Source organism: Scomber japonicus, chromosome 4 (genome assembly GCF_027409825.1).
Source record: "Scomber japonicus isolate fScoJap1 chromosome 4, fScoJap1.pri, whole genome shotgun sequence".
Classification (NCBI taxonomy): domain Eukaryota; kingdom Metazoa; phylum Chordata; class Actinopteri; order Scombriformes; family Scombridae; genus Scomber; species Scomber japonicus.
In genome coordinates this window covers 12273984-12286335 of record NC_070581.1, presented here as the reverse complement: position 1 = coordinate 12286335, position 12352 = coordinate 12273984, and the positions used below count along the sequence as shown (strand labels likewise).

Below are 12352 nucleotides of genomic sequence, written 5' to 3'. Positions count from 1 at the left end.
GTTGAGATCTAAATTGCAGCTCATTTGGGAGGTTGGTTTGTTGACTGGAAGAGAATTAAAACCTGTAATGTAAACCCTGAAATTTGAGGGAAGCTCATGATTAACATTAAAATCCAGCAAAGACCTGCCCAGAGCCAAATGTAGGAAAACTGAAGTCCATGACCAGAAATCCAGAAATGAAGAAAAGAAACAGAAAAAGATTGCTTTGTCAGCTCTTGTCTTTAACATTAACTTGGCTGAAAGGTCAACATTTCAGTAAACTATTTGTCCTGGCAACCCTGTGAGGAAGGTAGTCAAAAGCCTCAATTAAAGGCTTCAGATTAGGTTTCGAGTGGTTTGGGTGGCTGACAGCTCTGTAGTGGGTCTGTGTGGTTGCACATTGTGAAATATGGCCATTTAAGTTAAATGTGACACTTAAACTTCTGGGTCTTTTTGTGTGGTCACCAAAAGGTTCAGACTCAAGTCAGTCTTAATCTTATGCATTTGGACTGAAGCATCTCACGTATATTTTATTTAGTTAAAAATATCTAAAACATACATATAGGCATACATACCATGAATCTGGTAGGGTTCATTTGTAATGGAATAAATGTGCTGAAACATGAGGAAACTGTTACAACAGATAGATGCTGCCATCTGCAGGACATTGTATAAATTACAGTTACTGTATACAATAAAGCCATCATTAGCCTGCTCTGTCTATTAAAATAATGGACAAATATTTTAGGGTTGCAAATGTAGATGAGGAGAGGCATAACATAAAGTTTTGATTAATTATTATAGTGGGACAGAGTTTCTGTAGGTTGCACTATGAAAACCAGACATGACAACATTTTTACATTAGTTTAGGTTTGCAAATATTCTTTATTGCATGCTTTGATTTGGAAATATTTTTTACAAAATTAGGTACAATATAACATTCACAATGTGCGTTGTGAAAAAGGCAGTGGTGTGTTTAGTACTGACAACAGTGAGAATACCAATTATCCAAATATGATGAGTACCAGAACTCCTCCATCCAAACTTCATCACTGTAAACTATGTGTGCGTGTGTGTGCGTGTGTGTGTGTGTGTTCAGAGATGCTGGTGCAGCCACAACACCGTGTTGAGGAAGCAGTCGGCCTGTGTGTCCACTCTGGACAAAGAATGTCCATCTTCTGGAAACCACAACAACCTGGAGTGACATAAGGGAAGATGGGTACAGCTTTAATCTTCAGTAAGACTAAAGCTAAGACTCTTCAGTAATCACACTTAAAAGTGACTTCATAATTAACATTGATGTATTTCATGTTTTCTGTGCTCTACCTGACAGGTGAAGCTCTGCTCTTCAGCAATTTATAGAGCTCCAGACCCTGGTGAGGAGACACTCGCCTGTCTCTGCCTCCCAGCATCAGCAGCACTGGAGCTTTGATCTACAAACACACATACACATTCAATAACTAATCAGACTGACTCCAGCCCTTACACTAGTGTCCGCTCTGTCAATGATAAGGTCCTGTGTCTAGAAAATAAATGCCTTGATTCCATGTCAATTTATTTTGAATTCTTGGTCACCACTTGATGAATCCCAATTCAGGTTAACAGTAGGGTCAAAATATTCACTTGTTCAAAAGAGATAGCCACATCAGATTTCTATGCAATTCAAGGATAAGTGTTTAATTATTATGATGTTTTGGTCTTTCCTCTAGCACCTCAGGACAAACTATTTTTTAAGCATTGTCACTATCTTCAATAAACACTTTCAAAGTTTGGCATGTAATGAGAAGTGCTGGCTCTAGAGGCTGCTAGTGACTTACCTGGGCTGCATGTGTGATGGGTGACTTCTCTAACATAGCAGCCAGGGCCTCTGCAGTGGGTATCTGGTCATATGAGTATGGCAACCCCACACTGGTGTAACGCCTGGAGACACAGAGAAGGAAGATTTAATCTATAAAGCGGTTTGGATGTGTTACCGTGGAGAAAAAGCTTGTCTGTGTCATATGTGGATGATTTGTTATGTCATGTCTCTCACCAGTCCACTATGTCACTGGTACCCAATAAAGTAGCAGCATTAATGACAGGGTTCCTTGCTGCACACGCTCTGTAGAAATCTGGGTACTGACCAACCAGATGACAAGACAGGAAACCGCCGTGGGAACCTCCAATCACAGCCAAGCGCTTGGAGTCGAGTGTCATGTCATTCTGCAGTGCAGTAAGCACAGCCCTCTGTGTAGACAGTAAATCAGAGAAAATCATTTTCTATGACTTTCCCCAAGTGAGGTGAGCTGTTTATGGATCTACCTTGTCACAATCTGATCTTTTTCCTTCCTATTTGTCAAACCCATCTCTTCAGATATGCATTTTTTGTCTACATAGAAGACTTGTCAACAACTTGATTCTAACCAGGACTCTGGATCAGAAAGAGGAACAGTCAGTACCTGCACGTCTTTTACATCCTGACATCCGATCTGACCAATCAGGGACAAAATGCTGTCCTGGCCGAACCCTGTGGAGCCCCGGTAGTTCACTTGATAGAGAGACACAGAGAAGAGGAGAGAGGGAAGACACTTAAGGATTATTTATGTGGATTTAGAAGTAGTTGTAGTTTTTAAACAGACTCACAAAAATGTACTATTATTTTATTAAGCAGATTGATTTGAACTGTTTTCACACAGATTTGAACCCTTTACATAAAAAAGACACCAATCACTTCTACAGTAAACTAGGACTCAGAAAATGCTTTCAGTTACAGAAAGTGATGATTAAAAGTTGAGTTTTTATGTAAATGAGCTATCAAATTGATAAAAGTAAAAATAGAAAAACAGTGAAACCAATTAATATCAAAAACACATACTGATGTAATACATTTCTTCACAAAAATAATCTTAGCTATAATGCTAAGATTATTTTTGTGTGTATTTTTGTGCTGTGTTTGTTTTTGGCATCATGACTGAATAAAATCTTCCAAGCATCAAATAAACATTCAATCGTAAGTGAAAAAAGTAAATTGAAAGTGAAAAAATGACATCAAACGTGGCAAATACTGAAACCAAATTTCACTCTTGTAGTTTTATAGTTCACTTTTTTTGCTTTAGATGTCACTTACAATTGAATCTTTTTGGTTTGATTTTCAGATTTTCTTTATTATGACCCAAATTGAATCCCATGCATCTCACCCATTAGCACAGCGAAGCCCAGTTTGGCCAGTCCAGCTGTGGTGCAGTTCCACTCTGCAGGGAACTGGGAGTGCGGGCCACCTGGAGGCAACAAACACAAATGAAGAATAAATTCATAATATAAAGAATTAAATAAGTTTCATTCTGTTTCTATCCTGTAAACAGAAATGCAGGTACCACACAAGTGAGCACACACCATGGATGAAGACGACCAGAGGTGTCTTGGCTTCATGAAGGGGATGAGACGGTTTAACCAGGACAGCCCCGAAGTCTAAACCAGCTGATGAGACAGACACAGAGTAAGTAAGAAGAAAGGAGCTTAACGTTTGACCTGTTGTGTGTGTGTTGATATGTGTGTGTGTTTGTTTCTCACAGTAGTGTGTGTTGTCCTCTGCTGGTGGAGGTTTAACATCCAGGATTGACCAGTGGAAGTCAAAGGTCATGACAGGTTCCTGCAGGGTTCGCCAGTTCACAGTCTCACCTGCTGAGGGAAGGAAACCAACCCGCTGCACGCACGCACACACACACACACAAACACACACACACACACACAAACACACTATTTGCTCAAACTGATCTTGTTTAAATAAGCAGTAACATCTGTGTATGTGTTTGTTGTCTGACCAGAGTGGGTGGTGTGTTGGGACTGGAGCAGCAGACAACCATCAGGTCCTTCTGGACTGTCAGCAGCTTCCAGCTACCATAAACTCTGGAAAGATCAGAGGCACCTGCACAGGACAGTAAAAAGGACAGAGAAACAACAAGAATAAGGGGTGGAGAGAGAGAGAGAGAGAGAGAGAGAGAGAGAGATGAGACTTGACAACTGAGGGTAAACACACAGGGATAGGGGCTTTAAAATGACATACCTATAGTACATTGCACAGGTGTTGATGATATAATGTCTAGCACCTGTATATCCAAATCACATATGTAGAATATGTGCAGAAGATGCATTTGAAATATGATAATTTACCTTTGAAGATTTTTTTTTAATTTAATTACAGCTTATTGTACATAAAAAGAGGAAAGTGAACATCAGTAACAATATTAAGCTCTGCAAAAAATAATCTCATACTATTAAAAAATAATTATCACTAATCAGGATAAACAGCAGTAATCCAGTGTCATCCTTGCTGCATCTTCTGTATGACTCGGGTCAAAGTGTTGGTGACAACATTAAGTCTGCTGGTCGTGTCGTACCTTCCAGCTCTCTCTTGTACTCCAGATGATGAAGATGAGCAGGTGGAGGAGGAAGGGGAAGAAGGGGAGTAGCATCAAAAATAGGATCTGGAGGAGGAGGAGGAGGAGGAGGAAGAGGAGGAAGTGGATGAAAACGAGATGGTGGAGGTGGGAGAAGAGGGGTGGGTGGAGTAGGAGGAAGAGGAGGTGATAAAGGAGAGGGGTAGAGGGAAGCAGCATCAGCAGCCGGAGGAGGAGGAGGAGGAGGGGGAGGAGGAAGAAAAGGCACAGGAGGAAGAGAAGCAGGAGGAAGAGAAGCAGGAGGTGGGGGAGGATGAGGCAGCCAACAGGGGGAAGGTGGTGGTGGGAGAAAAGGAGAGACGGGAGGATGAGCGAGAGGAGAGGGAGGAGGAGGGAACTGAAGAGAGGGAGATGGAAAGGGTGGATTCTTACTATCAGAGAGGGAGGACACTTTCTTTGATGTTCTGTTGACCATAAAGAGTTCCTGAGGAAGGGAGACAGAGAGACAGAGAGACAGAGAGAACAGATGAAGCATGGAGAAGTGGATTGACTCTTATGAGGAATCTGAGACTATACAGACAATGTACTTGTTGTTATTTACTGTGTGTGTTATTACCTTCCAGTTCCTGCAGGCACTGCTGAACACAACCCTCTGACTGTCTGCGGACCAGCATCCAGACACCAGAGCTTCATACACACCTGCAAACTCACCTGAAACACATAGACACACATCATTTCACCTTTTAACAGCATAGTGTCCACTCCTGGCACTGGTTTCAGATTGACAGCCAGTGGTGGTAACATGCAAAGAAATGTAGCACTGCATTAGCAATGACAAAAAAAAATCCATAATTAAAAATATGAAAACAATTTCACTTTGAAAATGTTTTATGTTAAAGTAAAGAAAGAAAAGAAGAAATTCCAAAGTTCACATTTAAGGTCTTGTTATATTTCTTTTGTTTGTTTGTTTGTTTGTTTGTTTTTGGTCCCAATTTTAGCTAATCTGAGAATTACACACAAGCTTCACACCATCATGAGTTAAATTAATCTTAGTCACAGCTAAAATTTGGACATTAATCAGCAAAAAAAAGTTGCATTTATCAGAGAAGTCATGAATGTTTCTGTGGATAGGAGCTTATATTTAAATCGTGACGATAGATGACATGAACAGAGCTGTCAAGATGGAAGTACCAAGTGTAACGAAAAGGAACAATAATGTAGTGTAACCACACCTGAATGGAAAAAAAGGCATGACTGACGACTCTGATATCATTTCAATATAAAAACTATAAAATAACCATGTTAATAAGTTTCCTTTCCTTTTGGGTAATTCTTTTGTACAATTGAAAGTGGAATCCTGTAAAGAAAGCTGTATGTAACCTACCAGTCTGTGGTCTGTTCACAACATCCAACAGTGTGGATATCTTCCTGCTCTTCAGGTCCAACTGTGGAGGATTAACAGCTGCCGTTAACAGAAGGAACACACATATACACAGTACACACAGGCCCATTCACACAAGTACAAACAGAGTACCTGCTGCAGACACTGGCACTGATTGTGAGGACCAAACACTCGGCCCTGCAGGTAGATCAGCGTGGACCTGTCTGGACTCAGTCTTGGACAGGACACTGACTGGTTGTCCCCCGACAGACACTCTGATTTAGAGGAAGGAGGAAGTACAGGGATCAGAGAATGTGTTTGAATTGGATTCACTAACATAAAGACAAAAGGCGTCACACTTACCACAGTGTCCATCCAAGTCCAGCTTGAATAACGCTGACCTGTGTTTAAAGAGAAAGGGACACCAAATTAAACTGTAAACATTATTTTCCACTGGGTAGTTTGAGGCCTGCAAAATCCACAGTTTATTTTTCACATGATGCCAGTAAACTAAATGTTGTCCTCAGTTTGGATTTTTTCTTGATAAAGTATTTTGTCTGTGGTGTTTTTACATATCCAAATCAAATTAGTGTGGTTAGTTATATAGACTGTACAGCCCTCTGAGTCAGAGATTTTGGGCTAAATAAAAAACAAAAAACTTTCTATTTAATGTCTGACATTATGCTTGAGCTACTGTTATTTGTCATGCAGACAAAGGCTGAGTCAAAAAATGAAGCAGCTCTCTAACCTGCGGTTGGAGCAGAACCTCAGTCCGAGTCTGAAGGGTTCATGGTACCAACCAACAAAAAACATTGAATGACTTCCTGGAGCCCACAGAGCCTGGAGGGAAACACACACACACACACACACACACACACACACACAGAGAGAGAGAGAGAGAGAGAGAGAGAGAGACAGATAGACAGACAGACAGACAGACAGACAGACAGACAGACAGACAGACAGACAGACACACAAAACATGTCACTTGTAGATAAAACATCCACAACTAGTATTCATAATAACTGGAGAGGGTCTATACCCCTGTTATTATGTATCAGTAGGCATCAATACATTAAAGGTTACACCAGTGTGACAAAAGCCAGAAACAGTTAAGAGATGATCCTGCAGTGAAAGCATCTCCATCCTCACCTGTCCAGGTGAGACATCAGGTGGGACGCCCTGCAACACACTGACAGTGCCGCTCTGCAGATTCACCACACAGACCACCGGAACGCTCTTATTGGTCAGTGTCTCACCCCAGTCCTCACTGTACACACTCCTGTCCTGTTAGAGCACAAGCAAACAAGAAGGGGGGCGTGTATGCATAAATACTCTTTAGTGTGGTTAATGACATCCATACAATTTTCATTCATTATTTTCTATAATCAATGAATTTCCTGTTTTTTTTCATTAATGGATTCATTTTTGGACTATAAATTGTCAGAAAAACTGTGAAAACTGTCCCTTTCCAGAGTGAAAGGTGACAACCTCATATGTCTTGTTGTGTCTGACCAACAGTCCAAAACCCAAATATACTGAGTTTACAATCATGTATAACAAAGACATTAAATCTTCACATTTGAGAAACTGAAACCAGCTTTTTTTTGTTTTTTTTTTAGTATAAAATTGATTAAAAAGATTTAATCAATTATCAAAATAGTTGCTGATTAATTTTCTGTCAAATGACTAATTGATTCATTGTTGCAGCTCTAGTTTCATGACATTCATTTTAAAACATGCCACTAGTCTCTGTGTATGTGTATGTGTGTGTGTGTGTGTGTGTGTGTGTGTGTGTGTGTGTGTGTGTGTGTGTGTGTGTGTGTGTGTGTGTGTGTGTGTGTGTGTAATACCTTCCCCCATGCAGATTCTTCATCATGAGTATCTCTTGACGTGTTCTTGTTCTTCTCAGCTACATACAGGAGTTTGTTCTCACACTCCGACCATGACAGACAGCCAAATTGGGCTGGCAACACACACACACACACACACACAGTAAGTGCATATATATACAAACATGAACACACAATAATACAAAAGCTCAACAAAATGGAAAACCCTGACATCATAGATGGCATGACTGGGCCAGTGGTCCTTAGATGAGTTGTTTTTGTGGTGATACAGCACACAATACTTTAGGAACAGAGCAAAAATATCAGCAACAGGCTTCAGAGAAAAACACTGAGTTAAAAAAGTTGCAACTTAAGGTTGATTCAGGAGATTCTCTTTCCTGTTTGGAGGGTGTGTTTGTGTGTGTGTGTATGTGTGTGTGTGTGTGTATTGGGGGTAAGGTGGGGGTTGCGTGTAACAACATGCCGCACCAGTCTCACCGTCATCATACACTCTGCCATGTTTGTTGAGGGCAGTCAGGTTCAGGCATTTCCTGAGGCCATGATGGTCCCATATCTAAACAGCAACAACCATAAACAACAGTAGTCTGTCAAAATGCTCAAACACAGATGTTAGAGGATGTTGTAGTCTGTGTTTCTCACCTCGAGGATCTGGTGGCCACCTGTGTCCCTGACAATGGCTCTCAGGCCTCGAATAGGAGATGTTGCACTCAGTAATCTGAAGAGGAAGGAATAAAAAAAAAAAAATCTGTTTATGTTAGACTGTGTTCAGTTTGGCTTCAATTTGGCCACCAAGATTTGGTCCGGAGGGCAGACACCCTCCCTACATTTAAGAGTAGGCTTCAAACTTTCCTTTTTGATAAAGCTTATAGTTAGGGCTCTTAGAGCTCTTAGCTTATGCTGCTATAGGCTTAGACTGCCGGGGGGACTCCCATGATGCACTGAGCTCCTCTCTCCTCCTCCCTCTCTCTCTCTATCCATCCATCTATATCCATTAACATTCATGTTCTATTAATGCATTCAATAACCTAAACTTCTTCCCCGGAGTTGTCTGTGCTTTCCGGTCTCACAGGTAATCTGGGCCTGTAGACGTCCAGATGACAGATTCCAGTCCCTGACCTTCTAGCTTCATTGTTGATTTTCATTGTGCTTCTCTCCTCTATCCTTCCTTTCTCTCCTCTCAACCCCAACCGGTCCAGGCAGATGTTCTCCCACTCTGAGTCTGGTTCTGAGGTTTCTTCCTGTTAAAAGGGAGTTTTCTCTTGCCACTGTTGCTCATGTGGGAATGTTGGGTCTCTTTAAAATTAAAACCTGAAGAGTTCGGTTTAGAACCTGCTCTATGTGTAAAGTGCCTTGAGATAACTCTGTTGTGATTTGGTGCTATACAAATAAAGATTGATTGATTGATTGATTGATTGATTGATTGGCAAGAGTGCTTGGTTGCACCTATAAGCACATCTAATGGTGATGTCACAGTGTACTGACACACCCTGGAGTATACGTCCACATCACAGTGAGGGGAGAAGCAAAAACAAGATTCTCAAGTTGATCTTTAACCCCAAAAGGGAAGTATGTACAGCAGTTGTGTTACCAATGACAACATTTAATACTGCACATGTTCAGGCTGAAGCAACAGGCTCTTAACATTACTAAATATGTTTTTTAGTCAAAGCATGCCAATAACAGGTTTAAATTCACAAGACATGAGCACACTATTGAATGTTTGAATGTGAGGTTCATTTACACACAACCCACCAACCTTTTCCTAATATTGTGTATGTACTCACTCTCCAGACAAAGGCACACAGGGTCCAGGGGGAAGGACAGTCCTGATACTCTTGTGGTCGTTGATGTCTGCGATTAGAGTCCACTGCTGTGAGTAGCGCAGTCTGGAGCCTCGGACCAGGTCACTCTGACTCCACTCTGGATGTGGACACAGTGAGTAGTTTCCAGTGAAGAGAAATCTCAATTATTTCATTAAATCACACGAGTGACACAAACTAGTAGATACACAAAACCAAGAGGCAAAGTCTCAAACCACATTTGTTTCTGTTCTGTTTTGGGATATTGGCAAGACAATGCTCAGTAATCTTCTTGGTTTAATGGATCATAATTACAGAATATAAATTGTAGTTATTAATACAAATATTTTAGCTTCTAGGATGTTTACCTTTAGAAAATTACAGTTATATTTAATGGTGCCTTATACATCCTGCCTTAGACATAACTATAAAATTATTATACTACTATTATTAAAATGCATTATTCTTAAAAAAATGTTTTTTCAGACATCCAAATATCAATCAGACTATAATGGATTTAATTTAGTGTGACTTCTTGAACTCTATATATTATGGCCATTTAATTTGCTTATACTATGAATATGACATGACATGTCCTTCCCTGAACCCACAATCCAATATCCTGTGTAATATCCAATAAGCAGCAATCAGTTTGAATGGCATTCCCCTAAAGAGACAGGCGGATTTACTCTGTAAACCTTTTTAAACCTTTAAGGCAGGATCATAGTGTCAGTGGCAGAGTGACTCTGACCAGCAGGTTGTCACGAAGTCCAAACACATGCTGGATTATCCTCCATGAATGCTAGACTGCTTTTACGCTCTGGCTGTTTGAAATCAAAGTAGGGGATGATGATACACATTTATTCTCATAAAAGTAAAGACTGATACATGCAACTTTGTGTCGGACTGTCATGAAATTGAATTTGTATATTTTTTGTTACCATTGTTATCACTTCCCGGGACTCTTTAGCTTTTGACATTATATTAGGTCCAGGTTAAGTCTTCACATGGTCATTTGAATGGACAAATATAATATGCAGGAAGTTTACTGTGGACATTAATATTTCCCAGATGAAGACCTATTTCCTGTGTAGACACTTTGAACTTTCTCACTGATATGGTGTAATAGTACTGCATTAAAGAGAGGGAATGTCCTACCTACAAATTGATTTGGTAAATCTACAAGTATACAGACATTTTAGACTTTGAATTAGAAAAGTAAAAAGGTTTACTTTGGCTTAGTTGTAAGTTAAAAAAAAAAAAAAAAATAGGTGTTATTTCCCTGCAAGTGTGTGTTGCGCACAGCCTAGGAAATAAATGTTCCAATTTATTGTAAATTGCACTACCTTTTTATTTGTAAAAAGGTAGTGCTTCTTCCATCTCAGATGCTGAGGTACAGTAAAAAACTTTCTCAGAGTCATCTTGACAAAAAGTCGGTGAAGTGGCAACAAGTTGTAGCTTCAAAAACAAAACAAAACACACACACAAAACATCCCATGGATGGATAATATCCTTTCTTTAAAGGAAGGCACTGTTGTTTTTGTAAGCTTCTGCAACTTATTAACTACAAATCATGTGATACTCAATATGTCTTTTATTTTCCTTTAGATAGTAAAATCAACAGATTGTTGAAACTTGATTGTGTAATCCATCCCAGGATTGTTTTTCATAGTTCCATCATCGTTATGTGGTAATGTAGTTTCAGTGCAGATTTCACTACATCACTTCACAACAATGACGTAACTGACAGGAATGAATGGAGACAGGTCGTTTACTGGTTTGCATCAGTCATGATAGAGTTATCAGGAGGAGAGTGGTAACAGTAGTACCAACAGGCCACTGATATATTGCACAGGTTAGAGTGTTTATGTCACAGTTAACCTTTGGGGACACATTTCAGACTTAGTACCAGTTAATTAGTGACAACTTGTTCAACTGAGGACAAAAGTCATGTTCCAAACTGGAAAACTGGAGAAAGGCTGACTTTTGGGTCAGTGGTTAAGGTTAGGATTATGAAAATAGTGGTGATGGTTAGGGTTAGGATAATTCTCCAGGAAATTAATGTGACTAAGTGACTATGGTCTAGTGTGTGTGTGTGTGTGTGTGTGTGTGTGTGTGTGTGTGTGTGTGTGTGTGTAATTCACCTGCAGTTACGGTGTACATCCGGAACTCTGAAAGCTGCTCTTCACTCACATAAGCTGAAAGAGGCACAGGGAGGCCGCTCACCTCTCCGTACACCCCGGTTATTTGTCTCGCCTCCATTTGTTTCTGCTGCCGTGCACACACACACGCACACAGCTCACATGAAATCACAGACCTAAACTATCACTCAGGCAGCACATACAAGTGCACACTCATGCATCATGCACCGTTAGCTAACAGTTTCTGTTTGCAGCTGCTCGCAGGTTAAAATATGGGTTCAACCGGTCGACTGCAGCTCCGTTCATAAATGTATCCACATTACTCTTATCAATGACTTCATCGCCTCCTCCGGACCTGATTCAACATTTCACAACAATGATTTCAACTGTACCAGCGCCTCCATGTTGCATTCATGAATGGACGATACCACTTTGGTCCAGCTCAGAGGGGTGTCGTTAATAAAAGTGACCGCGAGGGGGCAGCAGAGGACCACAGTGGTTGTTCAATGTGATTTTTTTTTTCTGTTCTATTAGGCAAATACTGGTTTATTACTGACTACTACTACTGAGTTTAAAATGTTCACAAGTGTCTATTACTACATTTTCTATTACTATTACTTCTTACACATTCAGGTAGCAGTTCTCAGCAATTGAATACAAGTTCATTATGCTGATTTTCACGTTTTCTCTCCTGTGGGTTCGAGATTAATTTAGTCTTTAAATCTGTTGTATAATTTAATTAAAATTGCATGGCAGAGCAGGATCTGCAAGCTTTTAAAAAGAAACATGGTAGTCATTTCTGGCTACAGTGTTATCAATATGT

At 40.2% G+C, this 12352-nt stretch overlaps 1 protein-coding gene across 1 annotated transcript; it reads right to left on the bottom strand.

Annotated features, from left to right (window-relative positions):
• Positions 1-600: 600 nt before the first annotated feature.
• Positions 601-11931, bottom strand: zgc:136971 (S9 family peptidase). The gene is made up of 21 exons (XM_053318300.1): positions 11533-11931; positions 9374-9509; positions 8229-8304; positions 8067-8142; positions 7590-7702; positions 6889-7023; positions 6485-6576; positions 6100-6137; positions 5890-6011; positions 5740-5800; positions 4972-5066; positions 4788-4839; positions 3780-3883; positions 3529-3661; positions 3352-3435; positions 3156-3236; positions 2418-2506; positions 2012-2205; positions 1797-1899; positions 1306-1412; positions 601-1174 (listed from the first exon to the last, which is right to left on the bottom strand). The coding sequence occupies exons 1-21, from the start codon at positions 11648-11650 to the stop codon at positions 1075-1077; spliced, it is 2109 nt and encodes a 702-aa protein (XP_053174275.1). The 5' UTR covers positions 11651-11931; the 3' UTR covers positions 601-1074.
• Between the last annotated feature and the right edge of the window lie 421 nt (positions 11932-12352).

Bases quoted from the DNA above. Each gene is read 5' to 3' on its own strand.
- zgc:136971 (XM_053318300.1), bottom strand. From the start codon at position 11,650: ATGGAGGCGAGACAAATAACCGGGGTGTACGGAGAGGTGAGCGGCCTC. The intron at 8,143-8,228 runs GTGAGAAACACA...GTTGCTGTTTAG, and splicing joins GTGGCCACCAGATCCTCGAG to ATATGGGACCATCATGGCCT. The intron at 3,884-4,787 runs GTAAGAATCCAC...TGTCCTGTGCAG, and splicing joins AGTGTCCTCCCTCTCTGATA to GTGCCTCTGATCTTTCCAGA.